General features: G+C 47.3%; 1 protein-coding gene and 1 long non-coding RNA gene across 3 annotated transcripts in view; one reads left to right on the top strand and one right to left on the bottom strand.

Moving 5' to 3' along the window:
* The first annotated feature begins 508 nt into the window (after window positions 1-508).
* Window positions 509-24,076, top strand: CPLX4 (complexin 4). Its single transcript, XM_004318693.4, has 3 exons — window positions 509-687; window positions 6,109-6,196; window positions 23,219-24,076. The coding sequence occupies exons 1-3, from the start codon at window positions 521-523 to the stop codon at window positions 23,444-23,446; spliced, it is 483 nt and encodes a 160-aa protein (XP_004318741.1). The 5' UTR covers window positions 509-520; the 3' UTR covers window positions 23,447-24,076.
* LOC109550293 (uncharacterized) overlaps window positions 15,646-27,598 on the bottom strand; it is a 30,470-nt gene continuing 18,517 nt past the window's right edge. The window contains exons 2-4 of one of the 2 annotated variants that reach the window (XR_002176798.3): window positions 21,218-21,325; window positions 17,552-17,955; window positions 15,646-16,687 (exon numbers count right to left, since the gene is read on the bottom strand). This is a non-coding gene — a long non-coding RNA (uncharacterized lncRNA). The remainder of the gene's footprint in view (window positions 16,688-17,551; window positions 17,956-21,217; window positions 21,326-27,598) is intronic. The other variant, XR_004521587.2, reaches the window with a different exon arrangement.

The following is a 27,598-nucleotide window of genomic DNA, read 5'->3' as shown; positions in this document are numbered from 1 at the left end:
CAAAGGATTATTTTTGCTTAATGAAGCATTTCGGGTTTTGAGTCTCATTGGACTCAGTTTTCAACAGGATGTTGTCCTCAAGGGCTGGAATTTGGAAATTCCACTACAGCCATATAATCGGTCTGCTCTGATTAATTTAATTGAACCAACTCTTGATGAAGCCCTGCTGGCTTATAATTCAGAAATGGGTAGGGAGAGGGATGGATAATGTGAAGGGTTTTTTCCCCTCTGAAATTAGCTTAGTGTATTAGTTCAGAAAGTAGTCGGTTGCGTCTGATCGTATGCTTTGGGAATCTGAACCATCTGCCTCTCTATACTAAGGAGTTCACCTCTTTAATCCAGCTTACAGCGCACAAACCACTCTTCTGTATCATTATGCCCTTGAATAGATGAGCCTGTGCGAAGTCCTCTGCTTTTAAATGTGTTGCTGTTGTTGAAGATATTTAGAGGTTTTGTGGGGGTTTTATTTCCTTCAGGTTTTGTCTGAGTTCTTTGGTATTCTTTTTCTGGGGCAGAAACAATGGCTTTCTTTATGAAAACTATGATAAGTAGTCAGGTAAAGAATTTAGGACTTGGTGGCAGGTCTGAAGAAAAAAAAGAAGAAGGAGGTACATCTGATCCTGCCGCAGCTCAGGGGATGACTAGAGAGGAATATGAGGAATACCAAAAGCAAGTGATCGAGGAGAAGTGAGTACATGCAACTTCCTTTCCTTTTAAAAGCACAAAGAAATTCATTCTGGCCAGACTGTCTTCAGCTCCCCAGTTTCTACCTCTTTGCTCTGTAGATGCCTTTCCTTGTGCTGTTTGCTTCTAACCTGAGGAAAGTCTGTTCTGCTAAAGTGAACCATTTCCTAGCATCAGCAGTTACTATGTCCTACTTGTATGAAGGGAAATGAAAAATACGAAATAAATCTGCACGTTGTCCTGAAAGCCACTGAACACTTTCTGATGCAGACGCATTTTAATTGACCTCAATTGTTCAAATGAAAAACTGTGCCTAGATAACTTTACAGTCGTCAGGAAATTCACCCTCCTAGCAAGTAGAAAGCTTTCAAATTGTGAAAATTCAGACTTTGCACTTGGAAGAGGGCCTTAAAGAACATAGAGTACAGTGTTCTTGATCTTACATGTGCAGGAAAAAAAGCCTAGAAAATACGACATGACAATTATGTCATAAAGCTTGGCTTCTCAAAGACTGAATAAATGTGTGGACTGCCTATTATGAGAAATTTAAAGATGGAGAAGAGTACAACAGTGTAATGAATGCTCATATATACCTATGGCATAAAGCTGACAGTTGACATTCTGCCATATTTGCTTATAGATGATCATCTGGTTAGATCATAGATAGATAAATGGAAACGTAGACAGATAGAGAGAACCATTTTTAAAGTAAATTACAGACATCACGATACTTTACCCCTAGATACTTTGGCTATATACCTCCAAAAAGTAAGGACATTCTTCTGGCTATATAAAATGTAATAAAAATAAAACAGTAACATTTCAGTTGGGTATTATGGAATGTGAATATCACCAATTTTCACTGCTGAAGACTGATCTTTAAATAAGTGTAAGATAGATGTAATTTTTTAAAGTTTAAGGTAGAATTAATTTGAGTCTTAATAATCAAATCAACTGAGTATTGAAGCATCAATCTTGAAGTTCAATGTACATTGTATGTTACAAAAGTATTTCTTTTTGCCACCATGGCTGTTTTGCTAATGATCAATTACATAATAGTTGCCTGGGTCCTAGATGATTAGAGGTGAAAGGGTTAATGACCTGGAGGAAACTAAGAAAGCATAAAAGCCTGCATTTAATGGAAACCTTGTCTATTGTATTTTTTCCTGAAAGAAATTATGACTTATACAACTACCTAGAATGTATTATGCTTGGCTCTGCGGTAAATTTAGGATCAGTTTTTTTTTAAAAAATGCAACTGCAAAAGTAATGTTTGTGCTAAAATAATACTTAGGCAAAAAAAGGCATCATTCCTTGGCATGTTTTTTAAAAAAAAAAAGAACACATGTATAATGAAACAGAAGCAGAATAGCACCAAATGTTCTCAGCTCAAGGGGCCCAATAAAAAGAAAATGGTCAGAAATATAGACTATATACCTGATATTAAAATATCACTCAGTATGTCCCAGCAATAAATCTGGTCACAGATATGGCATCTGTTTGATTAACTAATGACCTTGTTTTACTTAATTTTATATCTGGACAGATGAAAGACTGAGACAGTCAAATGGTATGGTCAGTCAGTGGATTGGGTTGTTTACCAGCTACTCAGGGGTGTGTGTGTGTTATACATTTATGTGATCAACCAATTTAAGCAATAGTAGCAGGACGATGAGGCTGGCCTGCTTTCCCATGGCAAGAGGCATGACTTCCTGTCCATTGCTTGAGTTTTCAAGAGCTTCATCACCTAGAATAGAATACAACATAAAGAAGTAGGCATCGGGGAACTATACTCAATATTTTGTAATAACCTATAAGGGGAAAGAATCTGAAAAAGAATATGTATATGTATATATATAAAACTGAATAACTTTGCTGTACACCTGAAACTAACACAACCTTGTAAATCAATTATACTTCAATAAAAAAATAAAATGTATAAATGAGAGCAACTATTACAGTGAAAAAAAAGATGATTCCAAAACTTGGAGTCAAGAAATAGAAACCAGTTTAGCCACCTGAAAATGAAAACAGGGAATTTATTTTAAGGCAAATCATGCTTCATGCAAAGATGCTTCAGCAAACCCATAACAGAAATCCCCCCAGGCCTCATATGTGCCTGAACCAGGACCAGAGCATTGCTGGGAAGCCACGAGCCCTCGTTTTCAATCTCTTGCCGTGGCTTCCACCTCAGTACGGCTGCTTTGTTCTTTTGGGGCAGTCAGCCCTCTACTTGGTCCTCTGCCCAAACCACGTGACCAGTGAAAAATGGCAGCCGACATCCCCCGAATTCACCCATTACAGCTCGAGCCACACTACTGGTCTGTTTCTCAGTCCCAAACCCGAATTCCCAGAGAAGAAAGTCCATTCATCCAGCTTGGTCCAATCCTGTACAGCCAGAGGGCGGGGCCAGGTACATAAATATAGCCTCCAGTAATGCACTTCTTTGGGCAGCTGGGAGAAGAGGTGGTGAATGTGAGCTTCACAGACGTCCCCGAAGGTGTCCACTTCTCTCTGGATCATCTTGAGCAAGGGAGCCCACTTCAAAGCAGCACCATCACAAGTCCAATTAGGCCACCCGCAGGGCATTATGGAAATCCATACCCTACCTTGTTTGAGGATGCCTCCCTCCGAACAGGGAAGGGAACACTGAACCTAAGTTGGGGCTTAGAAGGTGACCTTGTTTATTTTTATGTTTTTAAATTTTTACTGGAGTCTGGTTGATTGACAGTGTTGTGAAGGTGACCCTGTTCAGCTTGTGTAAGAATCGCCAAGGGAGTTTGTTAAAAGTGTTGCTTCTCAATTGTGGGGCTACGATGGAAGCAGGGAGATCATTTAAATGGCCAGGGCCTCTCCAATCAAGTGGCCCGGCATAGTATTTATGATAGAGAAAAGTGGACAGGTCATATTCACCGTTTCCATGCCGGGCAGTAGAGGCCCAGGGAGATTGCTGAATTCAAGAGTAGCTGATTTAAACAGTGCTTGAGCAAAATTAGTCTTCCAGCCAGTGACATGCTGGAGCTGACCTACAGCAGCGTGCACTGACTCATGAAAGCTGACTGTGTTCATCTCTCCGCAATTCCTCATTCAGCGACATCAAGTTGATAGTTTGAAATCCGCCTGGGTGGGAGTATTTACACCATGGAAATTGGCAAGTTCTACAAACAGCTTCTTTCCCCAAAGAGCTGGTTGTGATACGTTTGCCAGCACACCACTGCTTCCAGCTCTTTTGATAGAATACTTTAGTCAACAGACTGCTATTTAAAGAATCACTGCACAAGATACGGTATGGAGTAATGGAACATTCGTGAAGCTGCTATAGTTAAAATGAAAGGCATGGTTATGAGAGATGCTGGGAAGGAAAAGTCTGCCAGACTTGGTGGTTTATAAATGGCAACAATGGGAAGAGAGGAGCAGATGTGTTTTCTCCACTGGACGAAGGCATCGTTTCCAGAACACATTTCTCTTTGGTAAGATTACAGAGAGAACATTCCACAATTGGATTCCCTGCCGTATGTTTAAATGTCCCTGCTTCAGCTGTCAAGGATTTCAAGTGCTTTTTAAAAGTTCCACATTATTGTATCTCAGAGTTCTGAATTCTATCACAATTTATTGGTGAAATTAAATGAACAGAATAATAACTGAATCTCAGACTCTCAGTCACTGAGTGTAACTGTCTTGTGGAAACACAGCTCTACAGAGATCTGAAGGAGAACATCCTTTAAAACTCAAAACTGCGGACTTCCCTGGTGGTCCAGTGATTAAGACTCCACACTTCCACTGCAGGGGGCGTGGGTTCGATCCCTGGTCAGGCAACTAAGGTCCCGCATGCCGCATGATGTGGCCAAAAAAAATTAAAAACTCAAAAATGTCTTCCACTTTGGGAATGTTGCAGAATCAAGGCAGCATGGGTGGAGACAGACCCAGACCTTAAATAGATACATGGAAAGTTCACATAAGCGTTTAATAAAGGGCATCAGGAAAGGAAGTAGAAGGAGATGCTAGGGGTTTGCTCCAAACATTTTTTTCCATAAAAATAAGTGTTCTGTAGAATTTAAAACTTAGGTCCCAGGTACAAACTATTATGTATAAAATAAGCTACAAGGACATATTGTAACACAACACAGGGAACATGGCCAATATGTTATAATAATTATAAATGGAGTATAACCTTTAAAAATTGTGTGAAAAAAGGGGGAGGGGGAAATTCCCTGGCAGTCCAGTGGTTGGGACTCTGTGCTTCCACTGCAGGGGGCACGGGTTCAATCCCTTGTCAGGGAACTAAGATTCCACATGCCACATGGTACGGCCAAAAAAATAAAAATTGTGAATCACGATATTGTACACCTGTAACACAATATTGTACAGCAACTATATTTCAATTTTTTTAATTTAAAAAATAAGTAAAACTTATGTCCCAAGAATAACACTCAACATCCTTTGTCATCAGCTCCTACACCTAGCATTTCAGAAGAACTAAATGTGTTAACCCCTAATAAATACAATAAGAAACAAAATGATTTTTAAAATGTAGCTTCTCTCCACAATGCAGTCGGACTGGGAAGCTGCATTCTTTTTTTTTTTTTCAGTTTTGTAAATAAAGTTTTATTGGAACACTGTCATGTGCATTCCTTTACATGTCATCTTATGGCTGCTTTTGTGCTACAAGGGCACAATTGAATATTTAAAACAGAGACACAGGGCCCACAAAAAATCTACAATATTTACTCTTCGGCCCTTTACAGAAAACATTTGCTGACCCCTGATCTAGAATAACCCAGGTCTGATTTTTGCCTACTCTTTTTTTTTTTTTACATCTTTATTGGGGTATAATTGCTTTACAATGGTGTGTTAGTTTCTGCTTTATAACAAAGTGAATCAGTTATACATATACATATGTTCCCATATGTCTTCCTTCTTGCGTCTCCCTCCCTCCCACCCTCCCTATCCCACCCCTCCAGGCTGTCAGAAAGCACCGAGCCAATATCCCTGTGCCATGCGGCTGCTTCCCACTAGCTATCTACCTTACGTTTGTTAGTGTGTATATGTCCAGAAGCTGCATTCTTAATGAGCGCTCCGGGTGATTCTGACACCTGTGGTCTCAGATTGTACTTAGAGAAACATAGTGAGGTCAGGTCTACATCAGGAGTAATCACCCTGCCCCTCTCCCGGGGTGCATCAGAAAGAGATTCCCAGAACTGAGCTGTCTTTGGGATTTAGGGTCTGTACTGAGTTATGATAGTGGAATGACAGACAGAGAGGCAGAAATTTGGGGATGTAGGAAAAACTCCCCTATTTCCCATTTGTCTGCCGGCAGTGGGAACTAAGAAGGTGTGTCCCAGTGTCTGGCTCCCCTGAACAGGGGCTGGAATGGCCTTGGCTCTCTTCGTCCTTTGATCCTTTATTCTATTCTTTTACTTTTAGGATGGAAAGAGATGCTGCATTTACACAAAAAAAGGCAGAGAGGGCGTGCCTCAGAGTCCACCTCAGAGAAAAGTACAGACTCCCAAAGGTGAGACACTCAACACGGTAAACATCCAGTCATTTTTTAAGTAAGAAGAAATGGAAAGTGTTTGATTATCAGCAAAGGGTCACACTCATGGGTATATATATACACACACAGAGATGTACATATATATAATACATAAATATATTTATATGCCTTAATCGTAATTGAGGTATCTGATATAGTGAAAATAGCATTGAACTTGTTCATAAAAACTAGATTCCAGTCTTTTAACCTCTGAACTTGCATTTCCTCTCAACAAAATGGAGTAATACCTGTTTATGTAAATTTATCTAAAGACTATAGAACATCTATATATAAATGCACAATGGGGATAATCATCACAGCTGACATTTCTTGAGCGCCTTCCTAAGTGCCAGGCACTGTTCTAAGTGCTTGGCACATATCAATTCATTTAATCCTCAGGACAGTCTTGTAAGGTAGGTTTCTTAGAGGAAACAGAGGAAGAAAGAGAGTAACTACCCTCCGGCCAAGGGCCATGCTGCCAGGCAAAACAGAGCCCAGGGTCTTAACTTCTATGACATTCTTCCTCCACGTCAGAGGAACAATCTCTTCCTTCCTTTTGGAGATGATGTGGTGGTGATGGTCATCACCGAGCACCATCTTATCCATCCTGGCTGAGAGGACAAACTCCTGTGGGCTTTGGTCAAGTAGCTGGTTTCCAAAAGTCATGGGTCTGACTCGTAAACTAAAAACTGCTTGCAAGGACTTCCCTGGTGGCGCAGTGGTTAAGAATCCGCCTGCCAATTCAGGGGACACGGGTTCAAGCCCTGGTCCGGGAAGATCCCACATTCCGCGGAGCAACTAAGCCCGTGCGCCACAACTACTGAGCCTGCGCTCTAGAGCCCGTGAGCCACAACTACTGAGCCCACGTGCCACAGCTACTGGAAGCCCATGTGCCTAGAGCCTGTGCTCTGCAACAAGAGAAGCCACCGCAATGAGAAGCCCGCGCACCGCAACTAGAGAAAGCCCGTGCGTAGCAACGAAGACCCAACGCAGCCATAAATAAATTAATTAATTAAATTTAAACAAAAAAAACTGCTTGCAGTGCCCTCTACTGCACAACTGTTTTGACTTTGCTGCCTGGGAGGTGGGAACAGGATATGTTGACATGGTCTGGCACAGGGCTCGGATGCACTGCTCCAGGGCTTGTATCCCGGGGTGACCAAGGGCCTAGTTCCCTGCTCCCGACTCGCTTCTCATTTCCCCTACCTGGGGATCGCCCAGCTCCTCTAAATGACTCCACCTCCACCTTCTGGGTTGGCTGTCCAACTCCCCCTCCCTGAGAGAACATCTTCCACCTGGAGAAGCCAAAGAGATCCTTCCAAAGCACATGGTCTTCTCGCAGGGATGAGAGCCAGCGGGCTGGGCGGTTTAGAAAGTGCAGCTAAACCAGTTGCTTCAGTGGGTCCCCTGCAGATCCCTGGGAAAACTGACTTCAGAAGCTACAAGCTGTAAACAAAGGGAGCGAGCCCATTGCCCAAGCAAGGTCACTGCTGAAGCCACTGAAGAGGTATAGAGCCCCGCGCCCGGGAGACATTGATCCTAAGACGGACGTGCTCAATGAGGGGGGGAAACTCACCATAAAATTTAAACTCATGTTCATTTGCAACCAATGAATTTCGAAAAGAGTGCCTTGCTTTTTGCCCACCTTATTCCAGGTTAGTACTTTTTCCCACCGGGACTGCATTTTGGGAGTGTGGAGCACTTCTAACACGGTCCCTCCGCTCCTGTTGCCTGAATTTTCTGAAGCTCCCTGGGATGGTTGGGCTGTGTTTAGCAATGTGGCAGCAGATTCACGCCACTCAACTGAAGCCCCGCCCTCCCGCCTCCCGCCTCCCGCCTCCGGTGCATCTGATGAAAGCACCACACATCTCGTTTGGAAGGAAGCAGAAATAAAGTGCACTTGCGTGCTTGCGGACACACCCCCACACACCATCAACTGGCTGTGTCTCTTCCAGAAAGGTGGGGCTTTTTTGTGTTTTTTAAATTTTATTTACTTTTGGCTGCGTTGGGTCTTCGTTGCTGCACGTGGGCTTTCTCTAGTTGCGGTGAGCAGGAGCTCTGCTTCCTTGAGGTGCATGGGCTTCTCATTGCGGTGGCTTCTCTTGTTGCGGAGCCCAGCCTGTAGGCGCGCGGGCTTCAGGAGTTGTGGCTCGTGGGCTCTAGAGCGCAGGCTCAGTAGTTGTGGCGCATGGGCTTAGTTGCTCCGCGGCATGTGGGATCTTTCCAGACCAGGGCTGGAACCCGTGTCCCCTGCATTGAAAGGCGGATTCTTAACCATTGCACCACCAGGGAGGTCCCAAAGGTGGGGCTTTTTAAGAATACATATATATCTGTTGTTGTTGAGGATATATTTTTGACGACTGTTCTGTTGTTTGGTGAAGATATAAGGAGAACTGGCTTTCAATTCTGGCTCTGACATCTGCCATCTCAGATGGTTTTTTAACATATCTGAGCCTCCATTTCCTCATCTATAAAATGGGGGCAGTGATACCTACCTCCTGAGGTCTTTGTCTGAGAAATAAGGTGTGCCTGACAAGGCGAGTGCCTGATGAGTGGAAAGAGCTCCATGGGTGATCACTCTAATTGCTGTTATTATCTCTATGCACAAAAGTTTTATTTCTTGATAATAACAACCAGGGGTCTTGGAGGCCTGGGGTGGGCACACTGATGTTTGTAAACAAGGCAAGAATTGGAGGTCCCTGAACCACAAGCATCAGAGCTTTGTTGGTGAGTCCACGGTCCTGCTCACCTCAGTTCTCAGGGGTGGACACCTTTGGGCTTTGTAAAATGAGTTTGATGCTCTTCAGAGAAAAAATAATTCCCAAATCTCTGAGCCAAGCTGTCCTTTGAAACAAGAGCCTTTCCAACAGAAACTATGGGAAGAGGGGAGAATTATAGCCACATAACGTACAGATTCATACACTCCCTGGAGCGATAGTGACTCTATCTGCATAGGCTACTGCTCCCTAAAGCCAGCTAGAGGAGGGGGACCCCAAAGAAATCTATACATTGTTAACGATGGAGCCCAGTGTCTTTCGTTGCATGGGTTACTGCTGCCCATGTACCCATTTTTCTACAGCTGTTTCAAATGCACAATGCATGAGAGCCCACCTGATGTTTTCATAGGCCCTGAAGGAGACCTTTGAGTTCATCTAGGAATCTAATGCCGCAGCCTCACTTTAGACCTGAGGAAACTGCAGGCAATGGGGGAGGGGGTAGGGGTGCTGTGGCTAAGGGACTTCGCAAAACCCCACAGCTGTGGAGTGACAGAACCAGGATTGGAACTTGGGCCTCTCAACCACACAAAGGAGCATCTTAACACACAAAGGGATTTGGATATAGCTCCTTCTGGCCCCAAGGTCTCTGCTATTTCTACTCTTAATATTTGAGGTGCCCCAAAAGTTTTAGAGTGGTTTGGAGTTCCATGTGGTTTAAAATTATCCTGAGACTTTGGGGGAAACTGGCACTGCTCACTATTTCAGCAAAGTGTTGCGGAATCCGTCCCCCGGAGGACCAGGTGCATCACTTTTCCTGCCCCTGTGTCAGCTGATGGCTTGACTGGAGACCTGGGAGTTGCTGACGCAGTTCCAACACAATTCAAGTAAACAGTGATAGTGCGACTTGAAAGCATTCCACGTGTCATCCTTCACCGCAGAGTTTACTTTCTGGTGGAGGCCTCCCTAGGGCGCTTTATAACATGGCTGGATTTCGTAAAAATGGATGCTATACATAATGTTGCGAGACTTTGCTTATGGTGTGAAAAACCCCAACAACAACTGCCTGCTTTTTTGTAAGCACATGGATATTCTATCTAATCCAATGTGTACTATTCATAACAATGGTAATTAATAGGAAGAATGCCATAAAACGTCACCTGGATCATATTCTGCCTTGTCCAGTTCTCACCAGATGTGGCCGACTCCCCAACCTCAATGCAGGCCTTGGGCTTGGAATGCAGACCTGCCCCACTTCCTTTGCCTTGAGTGGCTGTCACAAGTTACATGCTCTCCTCCCACCCCTCTGAGGCACAGGGTACAGGGGGCCTTCAACAGCACCCATGGCTGGAAAGGGGCAAGGAGGGACAGACACTTTTCCCAGGCCAAGATCAGCCCAAGGGTGGCTGCTTCCTGTCTGTGCAGACAGGTCGCTCCTGTCCAAGCCAGATTCTGGCTTTGGTGTGGTACTCGTGGTAGGAGCCACTGCCCGCACAGGGACAGGAATCTGGGTCCTTCCAGCTCCCTGGTGTCCCCAGACACAGCCACAGGGAAATGCACCCGGGCTGCCCCAGAAGAACCACCCCTCAGATGTTCTCAGTTCTTCTCCGGGGACTGTGTGCTGTAGCAAGGGCCGTGGTGGTGCTGAGGAACAGAAATAAATTTCTGGACATGACTTTTTTTGTTAAGCCCATTCTTTTGATATTAAGGACCAGATTGTGCATTTTGTTCTAAAGCGGTCGCTGCACTAGCGAGCCTGGAAAGGCCTGGTGGGCTCTGCTGTGAGCACCTGTCACGAAGCAGGAGGCGGCAGCACACTTGAGGGACAGTGGCGGGTACAGCCTGGGAGGGCAGTGTGTGAGCAGCGGGATCCTCCCCTGGCACGCTGGGAAACAGCTAGAAAAGCAAGCGTTGTAGCTGTCTCCGCAGCAGCCAGGATGGTGAGAGATTTTAAAACGACTGACTGTAATTGAGGAAGCATTGAAGGAATTGGAATATTCAGCCTTGAGAGGAGATGACTTTGGGGAAATGACGACCATGGGGGATAGTCATTTCCCAGGCCCAGAATGTCATGCTTTGGTTCTAATATTTGTATCAAGCCAGCTTCTCTAGAGGGGCCCATGCTGCTGGCTGGTATGGAACTGGCTGTAACTCTTAGGTCTTTCTTTAATTATTCAGAGGAACCCTTCATAGTGGAACCTTTAGAAAGCCTTCTGAAAAGCATGATGGGAATATAAGTGGTAGGTTTTCATCTCCTAGTTGTTCCAATAAGGAGCAAAGAGGCCCAGGAAGGCCAGGCAGTGCCCATGGGCATCACTGTGATTGGGAAAGGCCAAGGCCATGGCAATGTGTACAGTGAATTGGAGGGAAAGGGATGAGGGGCTGGCTGGTCAGTACTAGACCCTTATGGCAGCCTGGACAGGGCTGAGGGTGGCCTGGGCCAGCGAGGAGGTGGGGAAACAGATTCCCAGGTCATTCCTTGTGTCCCCTTCATGGGGCTTGCCATCGTGATTACTGCACTTATCGGATTACTCATCTGATTACCACGATTAAAAGGTGGTCATCATGGTACATATAGACAGTGGATTGTTATCGAGCCATGAAACAGAAGGAAATCCTGCCGTTTGTGACAACACACATGGACCTTGGTGACACGATGCTAAGTGAAATAAGTCGGACAGAGAAAGATCCAAGGAGATCTCACTTATACGGAGAACTAAAAAGTCCAAGCTCATAGATACAGAGAACAGGTTCGTGGTTGCCAGAAGCAAGAGGGTGGGGGGGGGGGGGTGTGGAAAAAACTGGGTGAAGAGGGACAAAAATACAAGCTTCCGGTTAGAAGGTAAATAAGTCCTGGGGATGTAATGTATAACATGGTGACTGTTTAAAGAAAAAAAAAGGGACTTCGCTGGTGGCGCAGTGGTTAAGAATCCGCCTGCCAGTGCAGGGGACACAGGCTCGAGCCCTGGCCCAGGAGGATCCCACGTGCCGCAGAGCAACTAAGCCCATGTGTCACAACTACTGAGCCTGCGCTCTAGAGCCCACGAGCCACAACTACTGAGCCCGTGAGCCACAACTACTGAAGCCCGAGCGCCTAGAGCCCGTGCTCCGCAACAAGAGAAGCCACCGCAATGAGAAGCCCGCGCACCGCAACAAAGAGTAGCCCCCGCTCGCCGCAACAAGAGAAAGCCCACGCACAGCAACGAAGACCCAACGCAGCCAAAAAAAATTAATTAATTATATTTTATTTTTTTTAAAAAGGTCATCAAAAGACATGAGTAGGACAGACATGGTATCGTCATTAGCAACGACCATGACCTCAGGATAGGCGGGCACATGGGAGAAGCACACACTCCGCCCCTTCTTCTGGCCTCTCTCAACTCTTCCCAGGGCAGGTGTGGATTCCTACACTGCCGCGGCGCTTTGGCTGCTTGGTCCCAGGGTCTGAGCTGCATTTCTCTCTTTTTTTTTTTTTTTTTTTTTTTTTGCAGTACTCGGGCCTCTCACTGTCGTGGCTTCTCCCGTTGCGGAGCACAGGCTCCGGACGCGCAGGCTCAGCGGCCATGGCTCACGGGCCCAGCCGCTCCGCGGCATGTGGGATCTTCCCGGACCGGGGCACGAACCCGTGTCCCCTGCATCGGCAGGCGGACTCTCAACCACTGCACCACCAGGGAAGCCCTGCATTTCTCTTTTTATTAAACATTTTTGATATACAGAAAAGCACATATCATGGGTGTACACTCAATGCATCATCATGAAACTCACGCAAATCAAGGGACTTGCCCAAGGACTCAAAGTTCCCCTGAGGCTCTTTGGTCTTTTCCCAGTACTTCTTCATGCTCCATTCTTCCCCCACCCCCTCCAAACCGTGTGTCTCCACCCAGGATGGCAGACTTGAGAACTGAACACAACCGTCTAACAAAGAAAATGGTGCTGGGCGGAAAGCAAGGCTCACCAGGACCTTATTGGGCTCCTGATAACAACCTTCCCTCCCCTCGTGGTTTGCAGAATCCTCAGCCCTGGTGCCGTCTTATAAAATCCATGTTGGGTAAACAGCTGAACTGATGCTATTAACAGCCCACAGGCGGTTGGACACATTCACCAGGTCCTCCAGCTAACGAGGGGGGACCCCTGGGGGCCTCATTCACAGCTCCTCATGGTCACTCGCAGTGGTTACATAACCGGCAGGAGCGGATTCTGGGCCCCGTCCCCTCACCCAGGCCCAACGGAGAGCGGATTTGAGGAAGATGTCTTCCCAGGAGCCGTCAGGTCTAATGAGGATAACTGTGTCACATTTTGGAATTAGAACTGTATTTTCTAAAGAAATTATTTGGCTGGTGTTTCCTGTGAAAAAGAGTTTCAGTCGATTGCCGACGGGGCAAAGGAAATGTGGCCTCTGAAAGGAGGAGTGTAGCCCTGGTGTCCGGCAAACAGCACAGGCCTCCTCTCCGGGTTTATTGTTCACCGTCAAGGTCACCCCCGTTGGTCGTACCCTTGTCTTTTGATGGCCACTTTTCACTCATCACATAAGGAGTCAAATAAATGCAAGCATCAAATCACAGTAATCAGACGTGTTTGTGGGAAAGTATATCCGTCGTGAGGACATTCACGTCCACCCTTATGTTGGTTTCCTCTGGTTTTCAAATTCCAGGTAATCAGGGGACTTCAACTGCCTAAAGTAACCCATGATGCTCATGTTAGATTTGGGTCTCATTCCTCTAATGATCGTCTGTCCTGTGTCTTCAGCGTTTCCTCCCTATGGGCCTCTCCTTTATAAAAGAGGTCAAGTCTCTCCCAACTAAAGCAAACAGCACTTTGAACGTGGCTTTCTGGGCATCTTCCTAAATTACTTGTTCCCACTGCTCTGCCGAAGGCTGCCTCCTGCCGACGCTCGGCGGTCGGTCTCAACGCGGTAGATGGTTCCTCTCTTTCCTTTGGGGACCTCCTCCTGGAGCAGCTCTTCCTGGGGCAGAAATTTCTTTGCCTCCTTTAGCTCGTTGCTTCCTCCTTGGAGCCCTCTCTCTCCTCAGCTTCTGGATACGATCCTTCTCATTCTCCTTCTCCTGAAACTGTTCCTTCTCTGTCTCTTTCAAGGGTTACCCTTCCCCTGACTGCCCCCAAATTTCCGAATATCCCAGGGTGTTTCCTCCATTGCCCTTTGTCCCACTCAAGCCATCACATTCTCCCTGAACGGCTGCGTCTTCTATTGCTTTCAGCTGCCACTTAGGTGTGTGTTGATGACTCCAATCTATCCGGCCTTCCTAGACCTTCTCCCTAAATGTCACCGCTGTGTCCACCTCTGCTCGGGCACCTCTTAGCTCGGATCCAGGACAGACACCGATCCTCCCCCAGCCCTGCGCCTCCTGCAGGCTCCACCTCCACCGAGGGCTCCCCTCCAGCACTCCCCCTGGAGTCACCCTTGCTTCGTCCCTCCTCCTCCAGCCCCACATACAGCAAAGCACAAGGTCACCGTCATTTCACCTCATAAGTCATTCTCAGCTCATCCCCAAGTGCAGGGCTTGTCACTTCTCAGCAATTTTACTACAATACGTCAAGGAGATCGTTGACTTTCTCTTACTTCCCTCAGAATTGCAGAGTGAGGGTTCCAAAATGCAAACTGATTCTGTTCCTCCCGTTTTTTATATATATATATATTTTTTAATTTATTTATTTTTTATTTTATTTATTTATTTATTTTTGGCTACGTTGGGCCTTCGTTGCTGTGCGCGGGCTTTCTCTAGTTGCAGCGAGTGGGGCTACTCTTCATTGCGGTGCGCGGACTTCTCATTGCGGTGGCTTCTCTTGTTGCAGAGCACAGGCTCTAGGTGCGCAGGCTTCAGTAGTTGTGGCACGTGGGCTCAGTAGTTGTGGCTCACGGGCTCTAGAGCGCAGGCTTAGTAGTTGTGGCGCACGGGCTTTGTTGCTCCGCGGCATGTGGGATCTTCCCAGACCAGGGCTCGAACCCGTATCCCCTGCATTGGCAGGTGGATTCTTAACCACTGTGCCACCAGGGAAGTCCCCTCCTCCCCTGTTTTTATTAAAAAAAAAAAAAAAACAACGAAGGTTTACCATGACTTTTCAGAATAAAGTCCAACCCCCTTGGCCTGTACACCATGATGTGGCTCCTAACTTTCCAGCCTCACTTCTTGCTCCCCCTCGCCTGGACTATACTACTCTCCTGCTTCGCGTCCCCTACACCCTGCTCCCTGTGACCTCTTTCCTTCCTGTAAGACGTTGGTCTAGTGCCACTTCTTCCAGAAACTTCCATGACCTCCCTCCCCTCCCCCTCCTCCATGCTCGCGTAATACCTGAGTGCATGTCTCTTATGCCATCTTTCCAACCTGAATACTCTCACCTGCTGGACTGTGTGCTTCTTAACAAAGGGGCTGAGGTTTTGTCTCTGTCATCAGGGCCTTGCGTGGTGTCTGACATGCAGAAGCTGCACATACACACACACACATGCACGCACACACACACACACACCACGCACACATACATATGCACATACTACACACAAACACATAGACACACACACACACACACACACACACACACAAAAGGTTTGCTGAATGATCGATGTCATAGGGAAAAAAGGAAAACAGAAACACACCCAAAGAACAAAGTATCAAAAACAGCAGAAGGAATCTATCAGCCATAAGAGTTACATTAAGATCAATTTTCATGAAAAGAACAAGACTGGATTCGACATTATGATTTTGTATAAAATACAGAATTACTTTATATAATAATTAAGATGTCATATGTTTTTGCAAATAGAGGCAGTAATACATTTTAAATAAAGCCACAAGATTTTTCTCTGAAAACAAAGGTGCCCCTCTTTCTAGCCAATTCAAAATGTATATGTAAGTCAAGCCAAATTAATAAGAGAAAACAGTTCCACAATGAACCCTAATCCTATTAACAGAATTGTCAGTCTAGGTTAGTCATTGAAAAATAATGTCATGCTCCCTGCTGAGCTATACGATTTAGTTACACCTGGTGTTTGTCTGCTGTATTAAGGGCATCGTTCACTTTGAACAAAGATGAAGATAGAAGAAAATCTATCAGTAGAGTTTCTTTAAACGTAGTGCATTGAAAGCTCCATTAGAACTGAATTTGAAAGTTGCCTCTAACAACCAGATTGGATTCTGTGAAGCTTTCTTTGCCCGCCTTCTTCAGGTCAGGAGCTCTCAGGGCTGCCTGGCCGGGTCCCAGACACTGAAACCTCCTGCTTCTGAGCAGCTGTTTCTGGTGGCAGCACAGGGAGGCCATCAGAGGCCCATTAGGGGCTGTCCCTTCCCGCTCCTCCCTTTGCTGGCCTAGTTCGGTTGCTCCTTTTACTCACGCCCTTGAAAGAGCCGTGGATTGAAGGTCCTGGGGGGAACCTGGGAAGGGAAGAAAGTCATCGGATCTGGATGTGTCGCTTAGCCGCACTTTCTCACTTAATCCTCACAGCCACCCTGGAAGGTAGGTAGATATCATCTCCCCTTCATAGATAAGAAGAGTGGCTCAGAGAGGGAATGGGACTTCCCGAGGTCACACAGCTGGTAAATGGCAAGATTCAACTCCAAGCCAATCCGACCCACTGGCCACATTTTCCTGCGAGACCTGGCAGCAGGGCTGGTTTCTTGTCCCCTAACAAGCAGAATGACATTTATGCAAGTATCTTCACCTCCCAGGACCTCGGTTTCCTTATCTGTAAAGGAGAGGCTTGGACAAGCGGCCTCTAAGAGCTTCTTGAGTCCCTCTGGAACGTCTGCGTAAAGGAAAGAAGTTTAAGATGTACACAGTGGGGACATTTCATCCCACGAGGGGCCCTGTGTGTGCACCCTCTCAATCAAACATTAAAAACTGACGGCTAGGAGACTTCCCTGATGGTGCAGTGGTTAAGATTCCGCGCTCCCAGTGCAGGGGGCCCGGGGTTTGATCCCTGGCCAGGGAACTAGATCCTACATGCATGCCGCGACTAAGAGTTCTCATGCCGCAACTAAGGAGCCCGCCTGCGGCAGCTAAGACCTAGCACAACAAAATTAATTTTTTAAAAAACTGAAAACTGTATTCGAGGAGTCAAATCCACAGCCTCTGTCCCATTCTGGGTGTGCTGAGGGCTCTTTAAGTAGCTAAAGAGGGAAAGACGGTGTGGTATAGCAGAAGTTGCAGCTAGCAAGCCCGGGACAAGGTCTCAACACCAACTCATGCATTAGAATCACCCGGGGAAGCTTTTTAAAAACTCTATTGCCTGGGTCTCTGCCACAGATCCCTAGAGCCAAATATGGGGGTGGGGCCTGACCATCGTGGTTTTCGACACTTTACAAAGGATTCAGAGGTACAGAGAGGGTCGAGAACCACTGTCCCCAGGGAGAAAACATAACCTCAGTTCTTCAGCAGCATCTGATCAGAGCAAGGATGAGGATTTCTGCTGAAGCCTAGCCCCCAAGGGCCTCACACCCACCTCCCTCCTGGTCCAGCCCGAATTCCTCCTTACTTTCGGCAAAGCAGGCCATGCCCCCTTTTCCTCGCTATAGAGGCGTTTTTTGACTGGCTGTATCCTTCGATCTACACCCCACCCTCCCAATGTCTTGTAAGCTGCAGCAGGATGGGAGCCAGGGGATGCTGTCACCTTGCCTAGGGGCCAGCGTGGCTGCCTCACTCATCACCAGGACAGTGAGGGGTGGTTTGTGAAAACAGGTAACTGCTGACATTGGAGATCCTCAGAAATAGGTAAAACATCAAATATTAGATCCACTCGTCCACGGGAAAGAAATCCATTAATCCAGCGGTTTGGTGTCCTGTGGACCAAAAATAAGGAAACAAAGCAAAATCAAAGCTACCTTGTATCAAACAGACTGGTGTGTGCTTGTACACCAAGCTTGACTGACTGGACTCTTAAGTGGTAAATACTCAGCCTTTTGATCATATAACCGTGTAAGATAGTTTATCATCAGATCTCCAGTTTGGTACAAGATGAAGGCCAGTTTATCAAGATGAGGATGTAGGAAGTCTGAATCCAGCGTCGTGCTTACCCTTCAGAGAAAGGTCAGAAATCAGTCACAGGGAATAGCAATGCAGGCTACGGGGCTATTTAAATAATGGGGCATTCAGCACTGGCAATTAAGATTATAAATCTGGTTAAAAAGCAAGAGATTAAAACTGATTCTGGTCAGCCAGCATAAAAATAATTAGCTCTTAACTGCATTAAACAATAGCGCAAGTTGATAAGCTTTCTAGAAAAGAGACTTCTGAAACAGAACCCTGAAGAATGAAGTATAGCCTATAGTTCCTCTTTATATGCTGGTTCACTTCACTTTTTCCCTCACTCACTCACTCATTCATTCATTCATTTATTCACCTACACCACAGTTCTCCGCGCCAAACTTCCCCTCCCTCCCTGGAGCTGATTTGTATTGGCTGTAACTGCGTTTGTGCTCGTGGGCTGTGATGAGGCATTGCTGCCTTTTCCTGATGCGTGAACTCTGTCAAAATATTCCTAGCATTCCCAACCTGGAGCAGCAGAAAGTCAGGAGAAGACTTTCATTGTGTGGATGGTAGACAAGGTCCTATCGGCAGGGTGGTTTGTCACGCAAGGGAGAGACAAGGCCCAGGGTCCACGGTATAAATCCCATAGACGGGCCTGAATTGCTTGCTCTGTCCCGATTTGTTTCTTAAGGGCTGGTACTCTTCCACCCTCTCTTTCACTGTGCACGCCTTCTTTCTCCCAGGGATCCTTTCAGCAGGGATCTTGACGCCGTGCTGCGCTTTTTCCTCTAAAATACTGTTGGTCCAGAGCGGAGACGCTTACAAGGCCGTTTCACAATATGTCTCGTTCAATCTGCTCAGTAATCCTCTGAGGGTCCCACCTGGTGGGCATCAAATTGTAAGGTGACTTGCCCAAGGTCACGCAGTGGGTGAAGGACAGACCCGGTCTCCCGACTCTAAACCCAGTCTTCCCACTGTCATAGCCCCCTCTGCAGATAGGGGTCGGGGTTGGCTGCAGCTTTTTGCAAAGGGGAGGGACCCTAACCCTTGGCCTGTCCTAGATCTACAGCTGACCCACAGTGCTAATGAGTCCGGGAGTTCAGGTTTCATTCCAGAGGACTTCATTTTGTCCTCTAGACCTGCCTGGTTGTCTTACACTTAGTTACGATGTGCCCAGGGCCCAGCCCAAGAAAATTGATTCCAGGACTAGAATCATCACTTGCAGCAATGGTGCTTTGATGCACAGTCAGTAGCGTTGTCCTTCGAGAAGGATGGTGGTCACAGGACTCTCTGACCACAGCCATTGACCACACCCAGTGCCGCCCTGAGGCCGGACAAACAGCACCACCTGCCCCCAGCCCTGCGCTTTAGAAGACGCTCCTCTGCTCCTCCACCAGCCACACCTTCACAAGGGGTGAGAAGTCTGCGGCCAAAGGCACAGGCCTGCCCACACCCCTCTTGTAGACCACACTCTGGCTGCCCAATGCCCTGAACTCCCTGCCTAAATGCATTCTGGGGCCTGCCCAGGCCTCTGCACCAGGTCTGTCCTCTCGAGGGTACACTGAGCTGCTGGCCTGAGTACCACTGAGCCTGAAAAGTAGGGTGGCGGTCTGCATACTAGAAACCATACACACAAGCTTCCTATGGAAGGATGGAACCAGGGACTGGGGAAAAAAGAGGTACAGGTCTAAGCCAGGGACCTCTATCAGTATTTATCCTCTGTGTCCCACAAACATTAGGGTGAGCCTGACAAGGGGTAAGGGGAGCTGGACCCTCTGGGCAGGTTTCTCCCAAAATTGAGGGCCTAGTGCTAAAAGGGAAATGAATAGGCCCAGTTTGCTAGGAACGCTGAGCCTCTGGAGTGAAGGTAGGGAGGGTTCATTCCCAGGCCAGAGGTAAGGGGCCAAGAGAGCGAGGCCTTCTGATGGGGCTGAGCACCACGTGCAGAGTCAAGACTATCCAGTGCAAATCCCCCTCCCCCTCCCTCTGAAGGTCATTACATTCAGGAGTATCTACCTTTAATTATATATAATTATATATATGCTTAATATTTTCCAGATAATTCACTTATCATTTAATTACTCTTCTGTAACTCTTAGGCAAATAACATAACCCCAATTTATAAATAAGGAAATAAAGCTCAGAGAGGTAGTGTTAGGTGCCCAAGGTCACACAGCCTGTAAGCGGTGGCAGTAACCTTCATGCTCAGGTAATCTGATTCTCAAACCAACACTTGACCTCTAGGCTGCACTGCCTCCAGCAGAGCGTAAACATAAACAAGTCAGTAGCTATGAAACAGAGCTCTTGACAGTAGAGAGGGCCTGCACATTCAAGTGTTGTTAAGGCTGCTATAGTCCCTGACAACGGGCTCACCGAGTCATTCAATAAACATCTATTGTCCGTGGCGACACGCCAGACACTCCGCTGGGTTCTGAGACTTACTGATGAGTAAGTTACAGCCCCCTGTCTTCACGGGATGTGGAGCGGGGCTTCTTAAACTTCAGCAAGCACCAGCATCACCAGGAGGGCTTGCTAAATCACAGATGGCTCGGCCCACGCCCCCAGCTTCGGAATCAGCAGGTCTGGGTGAGAATGTGCTTTTCTAACAAGATTCCAGGACATGCTGCTGTGGCTGGCCCCAGGACCCCACTTTGAGAACCACTTGGCTAGAAGTTGTGCCGACCCAGATCCCCTCTGTGAGTTGGGAGGCAAAGTGGAACCCCACTACCCTCCCTTCCCTGGGCCAGTGGAAGGAGGTAAAAATAAACCCGAACTGGTCCAAAGCGGCGGAGGCAGAACACTGAGCTGCCTGGTGAAGAGGGTGCTGGGGAGCACCGGCCCGGGAGCCCTCCTGAGTGCCTTGGGTCTCTTTGGGCACCAACTGGCTGGCTCGCTGGCCCTTTGGCCCCTCTAGCTGCCTGTCCCTCCAGGCCCCCAGCAGCTACTCTGTCCATGTGCAGAGATCTTATTACGAACCAGAGGGGCGGGGGTACCAGAATTCCCAGCAATGCCTTTGCAAATCGTGTATGTGTGCGCAGGGGTCCCGCAGTTACGTGAACTGAGAATCACCAGGAGGCCCTGCTTTCCCTCCCGTCCCTGTAAAAATGCCCTGAGGACCATCCTCAAAGGATGCCTCAAAGGGCAACCTCGAGGGTAGGTAAATAAAAAATAAACAGAAATGGAGGATTGGCTGGGAGCCCCTGGGGATTAACTAATTAATCCCCACACCAGTTTGAAGAGGAACTAATTAATCCGTTAAGCGCCTTGAGGGGAAGAGGCCTGGCCAAGTGCACAGAGACGCTTCTCTCACCTGGGGAGTCGCCACTGAGAGTCGCCATTCCCAGGGGTCTCCAGGGAGGGCCTGGTGAAGACCACGCCGCCCAAAGGCATCCTCGTCTTCTCAGCATCAGAAGTCGGCCTCCCGAAGTGGGGAAAGAAAGCAAGGGAGTAAATACCAAGAGGGAACTCTGTGGAGGGCAGGGCAGGTAATCTAGAAGTTTCGCGTTGGAAGGTGAGCCGCTGAGCTCCATGACCGCGTGTGGACAACACAAAAAAAGAGCTCAGAGCTGCTGAACAGGATCGCCAGAGACACCACGTCAGATCATTCCAGACAAAACTGAGACTTCTCTCTTGGGCTGGCTAACTGCCTCTGTGAAGCTAGCTCCACTGTGTTGGCAAAAGGAAAATAACTGAGCAGGGGCCAGCGATGGGGGAACCTGTCCATCACGGCCGAGCTGAGGCATCCGCCCTGGTGCCTCACATCCTCATCTGTCGATGGTGCCCTGGGGCTGCCAACATGATGGCATACCCTGCCCAGAGCGGGTTTTTACAACCTCATCCTGAGCGAAGTTCACATTGTTTTTGCCTAAACTGAAGTTTTCTGGGGGGAAAATATCAAAAGTCCTTTGCTGCATTTTGTAACAAATTATGTCAACTTTTAATGTTCAGAATAAATCTTTTTGAGTTAAAAAAAAAAAAAGTCGGCCTCTCAACCTGTTTCTGGAGCCAGGCTTGCTGTCACTTTACCCAGAGAACCAAATAAAAGGAGCGCTGGGGAAAGGCTGTGGTCTCCAGCCTCTCGAAGGCCATGGGAGACGTCTGGAGCTACAGAGCGTCAGAAGTGGGGACTTGGCGGGTGCCCAAATCTTTCTCCAATCAAATCAATGCAGTCTGCTTAAGACTGAGATGATCATTTTGCCTTTGTGTGGGTTTTCATGCCCTTTGGTAACAAATTCCAGGCTGGTCACCACATCCTTGAGGTGGGCCCTACAGTCTGCTTAGATCTTTCCCACCACTTAGACCACAAGATCACTTAGATCTTTCCCGTCATTCGCTTTTCTGGTGCTCTTTTTAAACTTCTGTGTCCCCAAAGCCCAGTTTCCCTCACGTCACAACCTCAGAAATTTATATCTGAGACCTCTCAGAAAATTATATCCAAGAGCAGTCATCTGAGAAAGGAAACCCTTGCCTTTCCCAGAGAAACTTTTTCTCTAGATTCTTCTCTGTTACAAAACAAAGGGCTCTGCAGCCTAAGGGTAAAGGGATTTCCGAGGCCAGGCGGCAGGAACTAAGAGCTCGTGGGACAGCCACAACTAGGACCACAAAAGGAAATTGTAAGGCATCGGCGACACGCAAGGCTAGACGGTGCTGGACGATTCACTTAACAAGCAGTGCGCCAGACTCGCTTCAAGGGTGATAAGGATGTAAAGTTGAGTTTGAGGCGATTCTGTGTCTAGTAGAAGGGAGGGAAGGGGCGATGGTTAAACAGACGTTGCCCCTGAAGAGAGATGGCTGGATCGAGGGAGCACTGTCTGGCCCTGTGAACCCAAACCCCACCCTCCAGAGTGGGATCCCTGAGTCACAACAGCCTGGGGCTGATAGAAAACAAAGCTTGCAGAGCTGCCCTGAGGCGGAGTTGGTTAAACTTTTGGGGCATCAGCACGATAGGAGAGGGATTCTTCAAATGCAGATCGCTGGACCCCCACCCCGGAGTTTCTGATTCAGTAGGCCTAGGGTGGAGGCGGGGAATTTGTCTTTCTAACATGCCCGGTCCAGGGACCACACTTTGAGAACCACTGTGCTAGAAGGTTCCAATCGACCCAACTGCAGTGAAAGGTGGCGGGGGGCAGGGGTCTCAACCGGCATGTCTGGCCTCCATAACTGGTACCAGGCCCAGGCTCTGCTGCGAGGTGGCCAAATGTTCCATTCCCTCCATCCATCCGCAACAGACCTCTATCTCCCTGCTGCTTTCAGGATTTGTGTGTTTGTTTTAGAATGGCTTCTCCATCTCCGTGTTTGTTTTGCCGCACAGAGTGAAATGGACGAGAACCAAATCCAGATGGCTGGAGATGATGTGGATTTGCCCGAAGATCTCCGGAAAATGGTAGATGAGGATGAAGAAGAGGAAGAAGATAAGGATTCTATTCTCGGGCAGTTACAGAATCTCCAGAACATGGACTTGGATTCCATCAAAGAAAAAGCCCAGGCCACCTTCACGGAGATCAGGCAGACAGCGGAGCAGAAGTGTTCTGTGATGTGAGGGGCAGGGCAGGCATGGAGGAGGCGGCCAGGTGAGGGTGGAGGTGACCCCTCCCCCGTGGAGCATCTCAAACCACATAGGCTTTAACGCAGTGAACAGTTAGGAAAACCATAGGAAAAGCTCTCTACAGACACATAGCTTGGTTGTTCTAAATGTTCCCGGTAGAGCGATTAGCTAGCACCTTCCAGCAGGAATCATACTGTCCTTTTAGTTATAAATGTGGTCAAGCAGGACCTTTCAGCTGTGAATGTTGCAGAACACACCTCTGCTTAAAGATCTTCAGGATAGCCAGGAAGAAACAAAAGCGAGTGGCATTTCATCCATGACTTCCTTCTTAGAGGGCAAGGTCTCACCCTGTCCAACAATTAGCAGGACTCCAGGTCCCTTCAGAGAAAGATGTGGAAGGTCAGGGCACCCACTGGGGAGCCCAGGCTGCAGGCTCAAGGGCCATCAAAGATCACACCACCTCTCACTCCAGGCTTCTTGATGTCGTTGATGCTTCTTGTCATGTTTTGCGTGAAGCCAAGGAGCAGGGATGGGGTAGAAGATGAGAAGGAGGCAGAGACTAGACTTCTCCAGCATCTGCCTTGGAGACCATCATTCCAGAAGCATGTGAAGAATGGATGTGGGTGGAGGTGGGAAGTTGGGGGGAAGGGGAGGTGGAAGCTAGAGGCAGGGGGGCAACTGGAAAGGCTACCACTGTTTCTGTCTTCAGTGTCATCTCCTCTTGAACTTGGTGATAGCATGGGGACCAAAAGGGTGGACAAATAGCGTTGAGATGTTACACCCATCTCTGTGTGTGTGTCTCTTTATCTCTCTCCTCCCCTTTTCTCTCTCATCCTCTTCTCCTCTTCTTGCTCCTCTGTCTACCTCTCCTCCTTCTTTTTCTTTCCTGTCCCTCCCCATCCCATCCCTTCAGACTGGATTCCAATAAACCATGCTATTTTCATTCTGTGCCGCCGTCTTCCGGGCTACAGTCAACCCTCCGTCTCCACAGATGCGGAACCCGTGGATGCAGAACCCAGGGATATGGAAGCCGACTGTACCATGCCATTTTATATAAGGGACTTAGCATCCTTGGATTCTGTATACACGGCAGGTCCTGGAACCAGTCCCTGGCAGATACCCAGGCACGACCGTATACATAGATTTCTTTTGCCTGACGTTTGCTCTCTTTCAAAGGAAATTACCCAGAAGAGTTAGAACTTTTACCTCTGAGGCACTTAGAGCTGTTTAACCAAACCCAACCCAACCAAAACAAAATACTGTTTTCTCCATGAACCTTCACAGAATAAATAATTCTCAAAGACCAATTTTATCAAGAAGAACTGCTCTATCAGAGGAAAAAGGAACTAAGACCAAAAAGTTAGGGGCTAATCTGTTCTCTACCCAGAGTTCCTGAATGTGTTGTATAAGAACAAGTTTCATGTTTTGAAAATATGCAAATAAAACAGATTATTAGGGGTCCAGAATCCATGGTCTTGGGCAAAGCGTAGCCCCTCTCAGAAGTTCCTGGGAGAATTCTGGTACAGTGTTTAAGGATAATTAGCCCTCAAGTCCACTTAGTCCATTCAGGCTCAGTCCATTGTAACAAAATACCAATAGACTGGGTAGCTTATAAATGACAAACATTATCTCTCATAGTTCTTGAGGTTGGAAGGTTGAGATCAGCATGCCAGCATGGCTGGGTAAAGGCCTACTACTGGGTAGTAGAATTCTCATTTTATCCTTACATGGTGGAAGGGGCAGGGGAGCTTTGGGTGGGGGGATCTCTTTTATAAGAATGCTAATCTCATTCATAAGGTTCTCTACCCTCATGACCTAAGCGCCTTCCAACGGCCCTACATCCTAATACCTTCTCCTTGTGGGTTAGGACTCAACATGGGAATTTGGGGGGGACACAAATTCAGACCATAAACCCCAGATACCATGAACATTTTTTTAAAATCATGCTCATCTGTTATCAGAACTGGCATGTGAGTGGTGATTTGTTTTATACCAGAAACTTTAAAACATTCACAATTTTTTAAGACAATTTTTAGAGCAGTTTAAAGTTCACAGCAACATTGAGAGGAAGGTACAGAGATTTCCCATATGCCCCCTGCCCCACCCCCAGACACAGAGCCTCCCCCACATCAGCATCCTCAGAGTGCAGACATTGAAAACATTCACAATTTTAAAACTATAAATAATAGATAAGATTTATTTTCAGTTCAGTACCTGACTCTGCCCTATAATTGGAAACGTTGGTGAATGGGTGACGCACGTGACCCTGCTTTGTACACTTTGTTGTGACATAAGTACTGTGACTGCCAAGTTATTCCCAGACCAGTTGCAGGATGGCGTAGAAGACTTGCTTTCTTGTCAAAGATGTAGCCAGTGCTGCTCAGAAAAATCACTACATTGACACTTCACCTTGACAACCCAAATTGCTCCAATACCATTTGGTCCCTGCCACAGTGGGGCTGTATAACTCCTAGAAGACTCTGGCCATGGTTATCTGATTCCTATCATATGACGACACACCACACCACTTTACACCATACAGCCTCACACCATGGCGTATCACACCACACCACAGCACACCAGACACCACCACCCCATCAATACAGTGTCTCAGGTGTATGGGCTTGGGGCAGGGAAGGGCCTGTATTAGGGCATTCAGAAGGCCTTTTTCCCTCTAAAGGGTAGATGTGTCTATGCCACGGGATGGACACAAAACAGAGACTCCAACAATTATAAAGGACCAGGAGGGAATCTATTCTAAAATCCCACCCAGTAAAGGGGCCTCTTCTACAACAGCCTAGTTGAGGCTTATCTGAAAGCTCCCAGTGGTACAGAATTCACCACCTGCTGCTCCAAGGGAATTCAGCCACCACCCCTTCCATCTGTGGACACCTTTAATTGTTAGAAAATCCTTCCTTGTCTTAAGCTGAAATTGGCTGCTTCTTCGGCCCCTTGGTCATGATTCTGTTGTACGGCGCTCCACAGCTATGCCTCAGTTCTCACTGTTTCCTCTTTTCCAGTGACGACATCCTCAGTTCTTTTCCCAATTCTCATCACACAGTATCGACACTGTTAACCCACCAGGTGATCCTGCTCTGATTGCCACTGTCCACTAGTGAAGGCAACCTTGCAGAAGACTCTCATGCTATCACTCTCCACACCTTGCCACCGGACTTGGTGCTTGCAGCCATTCCTTTGAGCCGACTGGTAGTCAGGAATCGGGATTCTAGCACAAGTTCTGCTAGTGTGAGACCTTGAACAAGTCATTGATTGTCTCTGGAAATTCATTTTCTCAATAGTAAAAATGAAGGGGCTGGGTTACTTTACATTCTATGATTCATGCTATGGTCTCGGGGCTGGTCAATATCCAATGCAGATTTATCTTATGAAAGAGAGCAGATTGGCAACAGTCGCCGTCACAGAACTAGGTTTCTGTCCCTTTACTAACGCCAGCTGAGCAAAGAGACAACAGGCCCCAGGGGTGGTGAGGGGACAGAGTTTTTGTAGGTACTAGAAGGGAGAAGAGCCAGGAACACAGAGGGTTGCCTGTGGAGAGAAAATCTGGAGGTCAGGTAGCATTTCTAGCTGGGTGGAAGGAACCACAGTGGCTCTGGGAAGAGGTGCAGAACGAATTCCAAGAAGACAAATTAAATGGACTTTCCAGTTTGCCAGGACTTAGTCTAGTCCTCAATTAGATATGCACTCTTACAGCATAATGAAACAGGAGGTCTTCCTTTGAAAGAATATTGACATAGTGAGCTCAGCCATTTGGAGGCCAACTAATCCCGTTTGTGAGTTATATAAGCACTTCAGTTTTCGCTCCTGATGCTAGAAATCTGCCAAACCACCACTTACAAACGGAACCATCAGAGACAGGGAGAGGAGTAAGATTAAAAATGAACAAACACGGACTTCCCTGGTGGCGCAGTGGTTAAGAATACGCCTGCTAATGCAGGGGACACAGGTTCGAGCCCTGGTTGGAGAAGATCCCACATGCTGCGGAGCAACTAAGCCTATGGGCAACTACTGAGCCTGCGCTTTAGAGCCCGCAAGCTGCAACTACTGAGCCTGCGTGCCACAACTACCAAAGCCCGTGCTCCACAACAAGAGAAGCCACCGCAATGAGAAGCCTGCGCACCACAACGA

Source organism: Tursiops truncatus, chromosome 13 (genome assembly GCF_011762595.2).
Source record: "Tursiops truncatus isolate mTurTru1 chromosome 13, mTurTru1.mat.Y, whole genome shotgun sequence".
Taxonomy (NCBI): Eukaryota; Metazoa; Chordata; class Mammalia; order Artiodactyla; family Delphinidae; genus Tursiops; species Tursiops truncatus.
This window is presented reverse-complemented; position numbering and strand designations above follow the sequence as displayed.

Coding starts and splice junctions, on each gene's coding strand:
- CPLX4 (XM_004318693.4), top strand. CDS start 521: ATGGCTTTCTTTATGAAAACTATGATAAGTAGTCAGGTAAAGAATTTA. Junction 688..6,108: donor AAGCAAGTGATCGAGGAGAA/GTGAGTACATGC, acceptor TTTTACTTTTAG/GATGGAAAGAGATGCTGCAT. Junction 6,197..23,218: donor AAAAGTACAGACTCCCAAAG/GTGAGACACTCA, acceptor TTTGCCGCACAG/AGTGAAATGGACGAGAACCA.